At 54.6% G+C, this 15,212-nt stretch overlaps 1 protein-coding gene across 1 annotated transcript in view; it reads right to left on the reverse strand.

Moving 5' to 3' along the window:
- C3 (complement C3) overlaps positions 1–14,705 on the reverse strand; it is a 34,130-nt gene extending 19,425 nt beyond the window's left edge. The window contains exons 1-19 of the mRNA XM_045989735.1: positions 14,550–14,705; positions 13,957–14,149; positions 13,484–13,646; positions 13,308–13,378; positions 11,536–11,630; positions 11,367–11,449; positions 11,186–11,276; positions 10,924–11,026; positions 10,704–10,830; positions 10,115–10,230; positions 9,868–10,014; positions 9,243–9,452; positions 8,915–9,121; positions 8,403–8,561; positions 7,972–8,101; positions 7,625–7,696; positions 7,268–7,471; positions 4,014–4,122; positions 3,648–3,733 (exon numbers count right to left, since the gene is read on the reverse strand). Of these exons, the coding sequence (XP_045845691.1) occupies positions 3,648–3,733; positions 4,014–4,122; positions 7,268–7,471; positions 7,625–7,696; positions 7,972–8,101; positions 8,403–8,561; positions 8,915–9,121; positions 9,243–9,452; positions 9,868–10,014; positions 10,115–10,230; positions 10,704–10,830; positions 10,924–11,026; positions 11,186–11,276; positions 11,367–11,449; positions 11,536–11,630; positions 13,308–13,378; positions 13,484–13,646; positions 13,957–14,149; positions 14,550–14,620 (2,437 nt within the window). The 5' untranslated portion in view covers positions 14,621–14,705. The remainder of the gene's footprint in view (positions 1–3,647; positions 3,734–4,013; positions 4,123–7,267; positions 7,472–7,624; positions 7,697–7,971; positions 8,102–8,402; positions 8,562–8,914; positions 9,122–9,242; positions 9,453–9,867; positions 10,015–10,114; positions 10,231–10,703; positions 10,831–10,923; positions 11,027–11,185; positions 11,277–11,366; positions 11,450–11,535; positions 11,631–13,307; positions 13,379–13,483; positions 13,647–13,956; positions 14,150–14,549) is intronic.
- Positions 14,706–15,212: the final 507 nt, after the last annotated feature.

The following is a 15,212-nucleotide window of genomic DNA, read 5'->3' on the forward strand; positions in this document are numbered from 1 at the left end:
CTGTCAAATGAATAAATAAAATCTTAAAAAAAATAAATTCAAGCAAAGGGTTGATGCAAGCAACATTTGCAAAAACATCATATTGAAAATACTGTTTTGCGGGGCACCTGGGTGGCTCAGTGGGTTAAGCCGCTGCCTTCAGCTCAGGTCATGATCTCGGGGTCCTGGGATCGAGTCCCGCATTGGGCTCTCTGCTCAGTGGGGAGCCTGCTTCCTCTTCTCTCTCTCTGCCTGCCTCTCTGCCTACTTGTGATCTCTGTCTGTCAGATAAATAAATAAAATCTTAAAAAAAAAAGAAAATACTGTTTTGCTAAAAAAAGCAAAACAAATAAAAATAATATTACACTAAGACATCTATTAAGATTTTTTGCCTTATTCTTCAGTGGTGAAAAAAAATTATCGAAGGCTTGAACGAAATCCTTATTTCCTAACCCTAACCCTGTTCATTGCCTTTGTGATGTCTGCTCTAATCATGGAGCTATTTACCATTTCTTATCTACTATTTGTTTTTACATTTTTTTAAGTTTATTTTTTAGTCATCTCTACACCCAGCCTGGGGCTCAAACTCGCATCCCCAAGATCAAGAGCGGCACCTTCCACCGACTGAGCCAGCCAGACGCCCCTGTTTCTACATTTTTAAACTCAAATTTAATTTACTATGGTGTGTGAAAAAGCAGCTTTGGCACCATAAATAGGAGGTTCCCTCAAGGAAAGCAAAACTGGTTTTGTTGGATACTGGTTAGCTCGTGCAGAAAGTCGCCCTGGCTCCCCTCTCCTTGTTGATCAAAGTTGTTGAACGAGAGCAGGAGAGATGAAGGCATGCTTGGCTCAGACTGAGCGCTCCCCTTTGAACAAGATGGAAGGACGGAAAGAGAACCAAAAGAGGAAAGACTTCTGACGCGCTGTCCGTGTTACGTTTACGGCAGTGAGATAACTCCCCTCGGTCATACTGCACGGCGGCTACGTATTGTTACAGGTTGGTCCAAACCCCCAGAAGGTACAACACTGAAAGGGAGGCCTAAGCTATTTATTGGCTACAGTTAATAATAATGTACCCAGGGCTGCCTGCGGGGCTCAGTCGGTGAAGCGTCCAACTCTGGATTTTGGCTCCGGTCATGATCTCAGGGTCGTGAGACAATGCCCCGCATCAGGCTCCCCGTTCAGTGGGGAGTCGGCTTCAGGAGTCTCTCTCTCCTTCCTCCCCTCCTCCTCCTCTCTCTCTCAAATAAATAAATAAATCTTAAACAACAAAAATAATGTATTCATATGGGCCCATTAATGGTAGCAAATGTATCACTCTAATGTAAATAGGGGTTAAAAATGGGAATTTGAGGGATGCCTGGGTGGCTCAGTTGGTTAAGCTGCTGCCTTCGGCTCAGGTCATGATCCCAGCGTCCTGGGATCGAGTCCCGCATCGGGCTCCTTGCTCAGCAGGAGCCTGCTTCTCTGTCTGCCTCTGCCTGCCTCTCTGTCTGCCTGTGCTCACTCTGACAAATAAATAAATAAAATCTTTTTTAAAAAATGGGAATTTGGGGGAGTGGAGGGGTGTGTGTCAACTCTGTGTTTTTTGCTCAATTGTTTCTGTACACTTAAAACTGTTTTTTAAAAAATCTGTTCCTTGGGGCGCCTGGGTGGCTCAGTGGGTTAAAGCCTCTGCCTTCGGCTCAGGTCGTGATCCCAGGGTCCTGGGATCGAGCCCCGCATCGGGCTCTCTGCTCCGCGGGGAGCCTGCTTCCTCCTCTCTCTCTGCCTGCCTCTCTGCCTGGTTGTGATTTCTCTCTGTCAAATAAATAAAATATTTAAAAAAATAAAAAATCTATTCATTAAAAAAATAAAGATGACTGACTTCTGGTGCATGATTTGTGGGATTTGAGGAAGTGTCCCTGCGTGTCTGAAAAGCATTTACCCTTTGGCCTCTAAAATATATTTGGCTCCAATAATAACCCACACACATCGGACCTCTGTAATATGCCAGGCGCCATTATAAGGGTTTCCTGTGTATTAACTCATAGAGTCATCCCAATAACACTGTGAGTAGATACTATTTCTACTGTGCCCATGTTATGGATGAGCACAGAGAGGTTGAGGAACTCGACGCAGGCCACACAGCTCTCTATAGGAGGACCTGGGATTTGAACCCAGGCATTTAAGCTTGGGAAGCTCCCTGCTTGTAACCTTGACTCTTGAATTCATAGGAGCTCAGGAGTCTGGAATTTCCAGGTTCCATTGGTTACAATGCTACCGTATTTACTCTGAAGCTCTAAGATGGGGTTTCTGGAAGGTTCATCCCCCCAGTGGTCTTTGGCAAGCTGCCTTCCTTCCCTGGCTTCAGTATTCTCATTTGTAGGCAAATAGTAGTACCACGCACATAAGGTTGTTGTGAGTATTGACTGAGCTAATGTGTGGAGAGTTAAAATTGTGCCTGGGGAGACAGTGATGTCGAGAAGGTGTCACAAGGACACAGAGAGCGGAATCCAAAAACCACAGGGCCCTGTAGGATTCTGCACCACATCCTGCCCAGGGGACATTGGGCAACATCTGGGGGACATTTTGGGGACATGTCACAACTGGGGAGGGGCAGTTTGTGCTCGTGGAATCTAGCAGGTAGAAGCTATGAATCCTATCCAACATCCTACAATACCCAGGGCAGGGCCCCACCACAGAGAACCATCCAGCTTGGAGCCGGACCAGTGGCTCTACATGCAAACAGAAACACCCGCCCCCCACAGGGGACTGCATTAAAGTGCAGGTTCTGAGTCAGCAGGTCAGGAGTGGGATCCATGATTCTGAACTTCTAACGAACACCCAGGTAAAGCACTTTTGCCAGATGGCTAGTGGTTCAGGAAACATGGTTTTAGGACAAGGATCTAAACTGTGGCTTTTGGAGCACCTAAGGGGGCTGAGTCTGATGAGTGTCTGCCTTTCGCTCAAGGTCATGATCTCAGGGTCCCGCATCAGGCTACCTGCTCAGTGGGGAGTCTGCTTCTCCCTCTTTTTTGGGGGGGGGCACGCTTAAAATTGGCGCTTAAAGTTAGTGCGCCCCTCTCCTTGCCCTGCTCAAGACCATCAGTGAGGCAGCCCTGGGACAGCCAGGTTTCATAATCCGACCACCGATGTTCCAATCACGTATTTCATTCTGCTTCCTCTTCTACGTTTTCTTAATCGCTCTACCCACCATCCTATCGACACCACCCCTCAAGGGTGTTTGTGGTTGCAAATTGTTCTGTGTGACGCTTCAGTGCTGGATCTACGTCCTTACACTTTTGTCCAAAATCTATATAGATTGTACAACACCAAGAGTGAACCCTAACGTCAGCCATGAACTTAGGCTGACGCTGATGTGCCCGTGTAAAAAATACACCGTGCAGGGGTGGGATGCTGGTAGTCGGGGATGCAGGGTATGCGGGGAGGTAGCATGGGGGTGTGTGGGGGATCCTTGTACCCTCCCCTCAATTTTCCCATGAACCTAAAACTGCTCTCAAAATAAAGTCGATCTACAAAAAGCACTGGGCTACGTCACCCACAGAGTAGGATCTGAACCCCCCTCAAGCCACCAAGAAACAGAGATCTCTCTGGATGGGATGAGGAAATGGCCGGTGGCCCCGGAGTCCCCGCCTCCCGAGGATGGGACCACCACCTTCTCTCACCTTTGTTCTTTGACAAGCTCACAGCCAGAATCTCCCAAGTGGTGATGGAGTCTTTCAAAAACACACTCATGGTCTTCGTGGAGATTCTGGATGGGGAGGGAGACGTGGGAGCCTTAGAAGACAAGTGTCTGGGTTGTGGGGGAGAGCTGGGATGGAGGGGTCCCCAGGGAAGTGTTGGAGGGGCTCGTGGCTGGACAAATGTAAGTAGCCTGACTCCCAATTGTTCTAGGCTGGGTTGTGGGGTTGCACAGCGACTCCAGAAAAGAGGGGACTTGGGGCATATGCAAATTAAGCGGGTCCAGTCTGGGATGCTATAGAAACTGGTCTGGGGGGTAGGTTCAAGTGGGGGGGGTATCTTGGTCTTACCCATTTTTCTCAGGTTCATTGAGATTCTCTACGGTCCACAGCCAGCTCTCAGGGAACTGGCTTCGGGAAATGATCTCCTCTTCCGGAATAATGTCTTCATCCATGTCACCTGGGAGGCAGGGGTGGGGAGGGGAGCAAGGGGTTTAGAACAGAACCATCTCTCCACTGTGCCTAGCAGCAGAACTCACCCATGGCCGCGCGATGGCTTTGGAGGGGGGAGCCCAGGCGTGTTTAAATTTGTGACTCCTCCCTCCATAAAAAATGTGTAAAAAATCACATTTTACAATTGTGTCGGTATGAAGGCAAACATAATCCAGGCTGGGTATATGATGTACCCCTCCCCCAATTTTGATAGGCTTGAAAGCACACGCTTGAGCCTCTCTCTCTCTGAGCCCGGTAGCTCCCAGGCCCCGTGCCGGCCACATCTGATGGTGACTGACGCGGTCCTGAAGGAAAACAGCAGGTTCAGCAGACTCCCCAGACCTGATGGCGAGGGGGTGGGGAGGGGTGGCCTCTTCAAGCCTGGCTGACACCATCAGCAAGTAGATGGGGTGGGGCTGGAAGAGGGTTCAACCCTGTCTGGACTTTCTTTAAAACATGATGGGCAGATTGTAACTCGGCTCTGGGTCTTCGAAATAAAACAGGTGAAGCCCACTGACGCCTCAGTCCGCCCACGTTCTGGAATAACCCATCAAAGTGCCTTTGGGGTATGGACACGTGAAGAACTCTGTCTAACCCCCAATTGGCTAAAAAAAGGGGGGGCGCCTGGGTGGCTCAGTGGGTTAAAGCCTCTGCCTTCAGCTCAGGTCATGATCTCAGGGTCCTGGGATCGAGCCCCGCATCAGGCTCTCTGCTCAGCGGGGAGCCTGCTTCCCCCGCCCCCCCGCCTGCCTCTCTGCCTACTTGTGATCTCCGTCAAACAAACAAATAAAATATTTTGTAAAAAAGTGCACAATGCTAAGGAATGAAAACACTCCAGCGTGCATAAGCCCGATGCTGGTAGATGGGATATTTTTGGTCTAATTTTCCTCTTTGAGAAAGGACGTCTGTAGCTCACTGGAGTAGAAGGCAGTGAGCCTAGGTTAGTATATTTCACACAGATTGAAGGGAGAGTCCTTTGTTCACGTGCGTTGGAAATCTTTGGTTCTTTTTTAGTGGTGTTGGTGGAGGGATGCTAGCCTTCCAGCTAAAAGAATCTAGAAATATCTGTCCACTTTGGCAATGTCTGCCTTGAAGAAGTGACTGCCTATTAAAAGCAAAAAAAATTAATAAAAATATAAGTGTGCACAAAAAAAAATACTGTTCCCACAGAAGGAGTCCCCTACCTGCTGTCATACAGGCTAAGTAAAAACTGATTTGGGGAAATTTTCCCTTGGCTTGAATTTTGCCATGATCTGATAGCAAAAAGAATTTTCAAAAGCAACTATAAGCGAACAAAGAGGAACTTGACAGTGAAGCAACCCAGCACACACAGCCTTAGCCAAGTGATCAAGGGTCACATCACCAACAATGGGACAAAATCAAGGTCATAAGTCCCCTGATACGATGCACTAAGAAGGCCACAGTGTCTCTTTTGTGACGGTGCTGTCGAAAATGCAAAAGCTGAACGTGATTATGAGGAAACACTGAGCCAACCCAAACTGAGGGACAGGCCCCCAGAAGAGTTGGACATGAGAGTCGCTGCAAGACAGATTCTCTGACAGGGGTTGGGCAGACCTAAGGACACTAAGGAGACCCCACCAACAAATAGGACGTCCGATTCTGGACCAGATCCTGTTCTTGTAAAGGATGAAAACCCAAACCCACCAGATCAAACCGAACTAGACCAAACCAAAACCAGACCAAACCAGACCAAAGCAGAGGGACCAGATCAACACCAATGGGGCTGGAAGGTTTGGCGGTGGTAACGAGTCCTCATTAATGTCCTAATTTTGGCATCTGTGCTGGGTTTTCTGGGAGACTATCTCTGCTTCTAGGAAATCCACGCTGAGCTAGTTAGGGATGGTGGGTCCTCACATGCTTCAAGGGGAAAGAAAAGGTTTTTAGGCCCATTTCCACTTTTTCTGTTGGAGACTACTGAAAGGGGAAAAAAGGATTATTTTTGCTTTGATCAAGCAGCGTGCTGCTGTGAAATTTCCCCTTCTTCTTCAGTTTTTAAGCAAAGGTATTCTCTTTACAGGACTTTTCATCCTGTAGTTAATAAGGTAATTTCCCTCTATTTCAAGAGCCACTCACATGGGCCTTTCTTGGAGCCCAGTTTGAAGGACACAATTTCTGGTCCCCCATGAAAACAGTGGAAAGTACAAAAGAAGGGTTCAAAGGGCCAGGTAAAATGATCACCAGGGCAGCGAATGCTCTGCATAAAATGGTTAAAAAGAACAATCTGGAAAGGCTGGGAATTTGCTGGGAATTTGTCAAGGTGACCCTCACAATCTGGAAAGGCTGGGATGAGCTGGGAATTTGTCAAGGTGACCCTCACAAAAGGTCTTGTGCTCCTCGCCATCCGTTGTCCCTGGGTTCAGTTTCGCCAGCGCCTGTCCTAGCAGAGAGATTTTTCCCCAGTCAAGACCCATTTTTAAAAAGCATTTTTGAAAAGGAGGGATCAGGCCTCAGTGGGCTCAAAGCCTCTCAGCAAACAGCAGTTAGACCACGCCAGTCTCCTCAGCTGCTGTGGTGGACCCTGCTCTGGGTGTGCTTTAAGTGGGGTTATTATAAGAGAAATCTCTTTTGGCTTTGCTTAGGATTTACTTGGCCTGAGATGCAAACGTTCAAGTGGGTACACATTTTGTCTTCTCCAGAGCTGAATGAATGAATGAATGAATGAATGAATGAAAATGAAGCCACAAAGGTTGTTAGGCATTGAGTTAGGCACCTCTTTGAAATCACCATAAATTAGTTTTCTCTGGTAAATACAAGCTGAAAACCCATCTCAGACAGACGTTTCCTCTCCCCTCTGACCAGGCCTCCTCCCTCAGACAGGCCCTCCACCCTCGGACAGGCCCCCTCCCAACTCAGACAGGCCTCCTCTCTCAAACAGGCCCCCTTCCCGCTCATACAGGCCCTCCTCCCTCAGACAGGCCCTCCTCAGAAAGGGCTTCTTCCCCCTCAAACAGGGCCTCCCCTCTCAGACAGGGCCTCCTCCCTCAGACAGGCCCCTCCCTTCTCGGGGCGGGGGGGCTCCCCCCCTCGGGTGGGGCCTCCCAGCTCTGGCCACCCCATCCACTCTCGCCCCCCGCCCCCGCAGCCAGACTCACTCCTGGCCAGTCCCAGGGGGTCGTCGTGGCTGTGGTTGAGCCGCAGCTGGGTGATGTAGTTGCAGCAGTCCAGGAAGGCCTGCACGCAGCGCTCCTGCAGCTCGTGGGAGACGAACCGCGCCCTCCGCTCGCAGGGGTACTTCATGATGTTGTCCCGCATGCCTTGCGTGCAGCACACGCGCACGTCCTTCGGGTACTGGCCGGCTGTGGGGGCGCAGAGCCGCGTCATGCCCGCAGCCCCCGCCTCGGAGCAGGAGGCCCTGGGGACAGACGGCAGGGAGGCCCGGCCCTCCTCCCTCCTTGTCGTCCCCCCAACCCCCGCCTGCACAAGGCTCGGGGGGCGGCCAGGGCTCCCACCTTTGTCTAGCCTCTTCTCCATGAGCTGGACGGAGCGGCGGCGCCGGGCGGCTGGCTTGGGGCACTCGAGAGCTGAGGGGCAGGCGGACACCAACGGGATGGCTCAAGCACCCATCGGGAGCCCTCCAGGCGCTCCTCCCTCAGACAGGCCCTCTCAGGAGCCACGGGGGAGGGGAGGTGTTGCTCCCATGCGACAGAGGAGGAAACCGAGGCTCGGAAAGCAGGGACTGGCTAGGCGGTGGCCGAGGCAGGACTGGAACCCAGGCCCGTCCCCCCCGCCCCCCGGAACCCAGCCGTCCAGCGCGCTCAGCCTGAGGGCAGAGGCGCGGCCCGTCCCTCGCGCTCACTCGTCCTCTGGGCGGTCTGCAGCTCTTTGTTGGTCTTGAAGGCCAGCCCCGCGTCCGTGAAGACCCCGGCGTAGTCCTTCCCGCTGCCCGCCGTGCAGCCGATGTCCGCGTTCTCCACCACGTTCCAGATCTGCGGGGGCCGGCAGCGGTCACGTGCGGGCCTCCATCCCTCGGGGCCCTTGGTTCTCGTCCCAGAGCCCTCTCAGAGCGGCGAGCCGGCTGTGGCCACGACCACCCCCTGCGTGGACCCGACCAACCGCACTCCCACTGCACCCTTGACTTCCACCCGCCGGTGTCCACTCCTTCCAGCCCAGCCTGACCCCGCTTCCTGTGCTCTCCCCTCCCCTCAAATGCCACCTCAGCCCAACAAGGCCACCCCCTTGCCTCTGCTGCCTTCCACCCAACCATGCAGGGTGGGGGGACGGGCTCACCTTGCTCTGAGTCAGCTTGTTCTTCTTGTTCAACACGAACACACCCTTGTCCACCGCCACGAGCCCCACTCGGGCCCCCGGGTCACCCTCGATCTTGAGCATCATCTGCTGTCCAGGCAGGTATGGCCTTTCGCCCTTCCTGACACCTTTCACCACCAGCTGTGGGGGACAGGAGGGGCAGGAGCGAGGGGTCAGCGCTGCCAGGTGTCCTCTCGGTCAGTCCGAGGGCAGCAGCCGGCAGGAGAGGAAGGGGAAGACGGTGGAGCCAGAGGGAGCCAAGGCGTGAAGGCCAGGAGGGAGAGTGCGGGAGCCAGAGAGGCCCTGGGGCTGAAACAGAGCAGTGCCCAGGGAGCAGGGTTGGGGGAGAGAAGGGGCTGGGAAAGGTCACAGGCAGAGAGGCCGCGACCCTGGTGGAGAGCCTGCCTGGAAGGCTGGAGAGAGGTGGAGACCGAGAAAGCACCGGCACGTGGGGTGTCCCAAGATGGGTGAAGGGGGAGGCTTGGGAAGCTTACCGTGCCCACACAGGAGTCCTTGACGTCCACCCACACGGAATCGGCCACCACCTCCCTCTTGCCGTTGCTGCCAGTGAGCGTGTAATAAGCCACCAGGCGGAAGGAAGGAATGAATTGGGGAGTGATGCTCAGAGGCATGACGACATGGTCCTGGCCAGGTTCCCGCTTCTGGCGGCCCACACTCAAAATCTTCCCTTTGTTCATGATCTGGGAGGAGCAGGTTGGTATAAAGATCAGCAAGGTGGAGGGGGGATGGGGCGACCTGGGATTGGGGGTTCTGGAGAAGCGGGTGGGAGGGGGGTGCCTGGGGTCCTAGCAAGCCACAGACCAGGTAGGTGTAGTAGGTGATGGTCTGTTCCTTGCTGGGGTCTGCTTGCAGGTGGAAATTGACAATGAGGGTCTCCTTAGCCTTGAGCTCCAAGCGAGGCACAGAGAGATGCAGGTAGTTTTTGAAGTTGCCCATAGCGTTGTAGGGGTGGACTTCCATTTTCCCGATGGCCTGTCGAGGTTCTGGGATACCCACCTTCTTCGTGCGTACCTGGGCAAGGAAAGAAGGATGAATGCTGCCCCCCCCCCCCAAAGATGTCCATGTCCTAAGTCCTGGGACCTGCAAATCTGGTACCTTCTGCGGCAAGAGGAACTTTGCCAAGGGAATTAAATAAAGGATCGGAGGATGGGAGATTGTTTTAGATTATCTAGGTGGGCTGAATATAATCACAGTGATCCTTCTAAGATAGCTGAGCAGCCGGAAGGACCCCTAGTGCAGAGCAGAAGCCCTCTGTGAGAATGAAAACATCTCGGTGTGAGTGCAAATATCCTTAAGGGAATGGCATGATTCCCTTACACAAATGAAAGGGCCCCACTCTGCTGGTGGCAGGATGGCTGGGGGCAGAGGGCAGGGACCCTCTGTGCCCAGCTCTCTGCAATGGGGCCCCCGGCGGGCGAGGACTCACGGTGATGGTCAGGGGCTGGATGTTCTTGGGTGTGTTCATGGTCAGCATGGCCACACCATCATTCCGCGTCGAGGTCCGGGCATCGGTACCCTTGATCTCCACGGGGACGCCGTGGGCTGGGGAGCCATCAGGGTTTGTCACGAACACCTGTGGGGGCGGGGGCAGGTGGAGGGCATGGAAGTGGACCCAGATGCGGGGCCAGTGCCAGGAGCCGGGTGGGGGGTTGCAGGTCCACCCTGGGTCTCACCATGAGGTCAAAGGGCATGGCTGGTTTGAAGAACTTGGGTGTCTTGGTGAAGTGGATCTTGTAGGGGGAGGTCACGATGGGGATCCCGCTGTACTCCGCCTCCACCATGTCGCTGCCTGAGGGGGCCAGCCATGAGGGCAGGCTCCTGGGCCACCCCTCCAGACCGGACCCCCCCTTCGTACCGGGCCTCCCACCTCAGACTAGGCCTCCTTCTCAGACTGAATCCCACCTTCATAGTGGACCTCCCCCCTCAGAGTGAGCCTCCTCTCTCAGATTGGATTCTACCTTCATACTGGGCCTCCCTGCTCAGACTGGGCCTCCTCTGTCAGACTGGATCCCACCTTTATGCTGGGTTCCCCTCCTCAGACTGGGCCTCCTCTCTCAGACTGGATCCCACCTTCATTCTGGGCCTCTGCCCTGAGACTGGGCCTCCCTTGTCAAGCCGGATATCACTTTCATCTGGATCTCCTCTCTTCGACTTGGTCTCTCCTCTCCCTTCTCAGACTGGATTCCACCCTCATTCCGGGCCTCTGCCCTCCAACGGGGCCTCCCCCCTCAGCTGGGCCTCTGCCCTCAGACCAGGTCTCACCTGAGTCCAAGATAACAGTGACCGACACGTACAAGGACATCCCCACCAAGGCATCTTGTCGGGAGGGTTCCACCCCGTTTAGGAGGACATCTCGGCTCAGCGTGGCCTCCCCAGTACCATCGTTGATCTGGGGAGAGGAAAGGAGACTCAGAGAGGGGGAGGGGCGAGGCTGGGGGAGGGCGGAAGTTCAGAGAGGAGGGGGCGCGGAGGAGCAGAGCACCTTGATGCGACTGAGGGACTGGGCCAGAGAAATCCTGTGGTCACCGTCCTGGACCCCAAAGATGACGAAGGCTACTCCATCCACATTCTTCCCGTACAAGAACCTGAGAGGCAAGGGAGTCTCAGATGCTCCTCTCCCGAAAGGCAGGCTCAACATCCACTCGCTCCTCCCGCAGCGCCCCTGCACCCTCACTTGGTTCTCACCTGGTCCACACCTGCTCCCTCACCCATCCCTCCCCCTGGTCTCATTCCCAGACCCTCACCTGGCCGTGATGGTGACCGTCACGCCCTTTGGGTCATCGATATAGTAGAATTTCTCTTCAGGCTCCAGATGAACCTCAAAACTGGGCAGCACTGTGGGAGGAGACATACCAGTAGGGCACCGGCGCTGGGGCCGGGGCCGGCGCTGCGGGGAACCCCACCCAGACACCCTCCTCCTCTTACCGTATTCCTTCACCTCGAACTCAGCAGAGAAGACTTGCTGCGGGGCATCTTCGTAGTGGACCTGGATCTTCCACTGCCCCATGCTGTGGGGAAGGCGGGACGGTGAGCCCCACATGCCCTCACGCCCTCCCTTGGGAAGGGGAACCCCCTCCAGGACTGCCTGACATACTTGACCAGCTCCGGGATGTTCCAAGACTGCGACAAGATGCCAGCCTGGTTTAGAGAAGACAAGGAGTCCCGCTTGATGGGAACACCGTCGGGGGTCTGCGGAGACAGGGAGGGTGTGTCTCTTCAGAGAGCTTAGCCCTCAGGCTCTCCTCTCCGTCTCTGTGTCTGGCCACACTCTCTGTGTGTTACGACTCCTGCTTTTGAACATGGACTTGGGTCAGTCGGCCTGGATTCAAATCCCCGTTCTGTCATTTGTGAGCTGTGGGACCTTGGGCAACTTACTTAACCTCTCTGTGCTCAATGTGCCCACAGAGAAAAAGGAGATAAATGAGCCCCTACTCCATTGGCTTGGGACATGGTTAGAGTAAGCAGGAGTTCACTGTCATCAGGGTCTGTCTGAAGACTAACAATAACTAGCATTTATCACCTTTCTGCAGGAATCTGGGCCACAAAGAATTCCCTACGTTTGACTCTTTGACCTACACGGATAGCAATTCCACATAGTTCGACCAAGTCCACATTATTTCATTTGTTGCCGATAATGAAATGTCAGGAGACATCCTGTGGACATCTGGCTCTCTGGCTCCTCTCAGAGATCGGGATAATTGTGGAGAATGGATTCCTGTTGGTTTGAGGTGACATTTGACTGGAACTGGGCCGAGGCTGTGCCCTTAGAAGTGTGTGTTCACCGGTTCCCACAAATTCCACTGACTCCCCAAACCAGCTCATGGCTGTCAGAACCTGGTCCCTGTTCCCTTTGCATGATTTCAAGAAATACTCATGATGATTCTGTGAGAAGGACCTGCCTCTTCCCTCCCTCCTTCAGTTCGTCCTTCCATTTTCTCTTCCCTCCTTCCTCCCTTCTCCCTGTAAATTTTTATTGAGTTAGTATATGCCAAGCACTGCGCTGGGTTCAGGAGATAAGGTCCTGAATGAACAGATTAAAAAAACAAATCCCTTCCCGTGTGGAATTTAGGTTCTGTGGAGGTTGCGGGAGGAGGGGGGGCAATTAGCAAATGAATAAATCCAATTGCTAGGATGCCAAGAGAAGATGACAAGAAGGGAGAAGAGTAGAGTGTGTGTAGGTTGAAGGGGAGGGAGGTCGCAACTTTACAGGATGCTCAAGGAGGCTTCTCGGTAAAACTGGGACATTGGTGACATTTGAGCAAAGACTTGAAGGAGGCGAGGGGCCAAGCAGTGTGGGTATTTGGAGGAAGAGGGTTTTCTGGGTCCAGGGGAACAGCCTGTGCAAAGGACCTGAGGCAGGTCCTGCATGGCAGTTGGAGGTACAGCAAGGAGGCCCATGTGGCTGGAGCCGAGTGAGTAAGGGAGGGCAGGAAGGGGACAGGGCAGGTCGCCCAGGGCCTTGGGGACCGCAGGAGGCCTTATGCTTTTACCCCAGGGAGGTGGGAACGCCTGGAGGGCTCTGGGTAGAGGAGGGCGGGACCTGAGTTGGGTGCTTGCGGGCGCCCTCTGGCTGCAGGAGGCGGAATGAACTACTTAGGTTTTATCCGTGTCACCCCCATCTTCTGATGAGAGGACTGAGGCCCAGGAAGGGGATGGGACCTGTCAGTGACCCGGGGTTTATCTGGAGCCAGAATCCACGTGGTATCCCTGGATCTCTGCCCCGTCTCCAGTGTTCTTTCTGTGTTTGTGGCTCTACACATTTCTCTGTCTTTAGGTCTTGTCAGGTGTGCCTTTTCTGGAGTCTCTCTCTTGGTCTCTCCTTGAGTCTTTTCTTGGGGTGTCCGTGGGGCCCTGGCTGGCTCGTACCTGGATGACGATGACAACACTCCGACCCACCGGCAGCAGGTCGTTGTCCACGGTGAAGATCCGATAGTGGACTGGGAGGGGGTGGAAGAGAGAGGGGGAGAGGGGGCGGTGCGTGAGGCCCTGCCCCTCCCCGCAGCCCGGGCCCCGCCCCCTCCAGCCGCTGCCCCTCCCGTTACCCGTGGAGCCGGGGGTGTAGATGGTCTTGTCTGTCTGGATGAAGAGATACCCGCTCTGAGGGCTGATCAGCACCACCTTTTCCACCACGGTGGCCCCAAAGGCCGCCTGGATAGTCACAAAACTTTTTCCCCTCTCCGATATTAAATCCTTGTCGGTGGGGATCTAGGGATGGACCAGGGAGGGTCATTAGGACTCTCCTTCTGGGCCTCTGGCCCACATCCAGCCGCCAGGCCTTTGGTGGGACCACAGCTGCCCCACCCACCAATAGCCCCTGCCCAGCCCTCCCGCTCCCCCTGCTGTGCCCAGGCTGGGCGAGGAGGGCCACTCCGAGAGGGAGCACGGGCTAGAGAGGCGGTAGGGGTCAGAGAAGGGGGACCCAGCCGGGGGGCTCAGGATTGGAGGGGCTAGTCGAAGGAGGAGGCTGAGAGAGGAGTGGGCTCCAAAGTGGGAAGGGCTCCAAAAGGGAGCCTACCCTGATGGTGACCGTGCTCAGGTAGTCATTGGCGCTGTTCAGCTCCGTTCTCTCGTTGGACAGCACTTGCTTCTTGGCCGGGAAGTCGTGGACTGTGACGGTGACTCCAATGTTCTCTTTCCAGTCGTGGGCCTCCAGCACCACAGTCTCGTCGCTCCCCAGCCGCAGGACGTTGGGGGTGATCACGGAGAACCTGCCGGAGCGGGCGCAGGCAGGGGATGCTGTTCTAGGGACCTGGTATCCCAATCCTCACCCACACATCGTGAAACTCCCAAGGTCTACACAGTCAGACCTCGAGGCCTCTGAATCACGACTGCGACAGAATCACTGCGCGCCACAGCCCATGCACCCTAACCCCGCAGACTCCTGCTTCGAGAAAAGTGCACACCCCATTACAACCCTGAATCCCACAAACACCCAGCTCTTGAACTCCTGAGCTCATAGGAAACCTGAATTCATCAACAGCCCAACCCACTGACCCCTCTTTCCCCAAGCACTCAAGTGCACCCCGAATTCTCCTGAGACCTGACCCCACAAACACCCGCTCCAACCTCAGAAGTAACCACGTTTGGGAAGGAGTGGTGACTACTCACAGGGGATCCCCCAGCACCAGGGGGAAGCTGGTCAGCAGCAGCAGCAGACTGAGGCCCAAGGCAGGCCCCATGGTGCCCAGGGACGTGGAGGGACAGAGGGACCGAGGGATGGAGGGAGAGGCTTGGGAGGGAACGAGCAGAGGCTGTGAGACGGGCCTTTTATCCGGCTCCTGCCTTCCCCCCACCCCCACCGTAGCCCAGCCCACAGCTCCTGTGGCCTCCCCCTCCCTGGGGCTGCCCCAGATTTCTCAATACCATTTCCTAAGCTTTTCAATCCCTGGGGCCGGTGTGTCCTGGGGTAACTAACCCAAGGGCACGTCCTCCTACAACACAAACACACCTTCCCTTTGCCATGGCCTCCCTCAGGGTCAAGGACAGTTGGTGAAACTTCCCTCATTATACGCAGGTTGTAGTAGACGAATACCAAGGGCCAGAGAGTCCCCCACCCGAGATATCGGGCCCGATCCCCGGTCCACTTCTGGCCATGCATTTATTAACCAAACCCTTCCTATCAGTCGGTCTCTACGCTGGCAGCGAAAGTCCTTCCTCCATGCTTGGATCAGCCTGGGGGACAGAGTCCAGCACAGACACTCTGGGCCCCACTCTTCTCCCCAGTGGAGAAGAACCCTGCTGCTTGGAAGGTCAGGGAAGATTTCTGCGAGG

Source organism: Meles meles, chromosome 20 (assembly GCF_922984935.1).
Source record: "Meles meles chromosome 20, mMelMel3.1 paternal haplotype, whole genome shotgun sequence".
Taxonomy (NCBI): Eukaryota; Metazoa; Chordata; class Mammalia; order Carnivora; family Mustelidae; genus Meles; species Meles meles.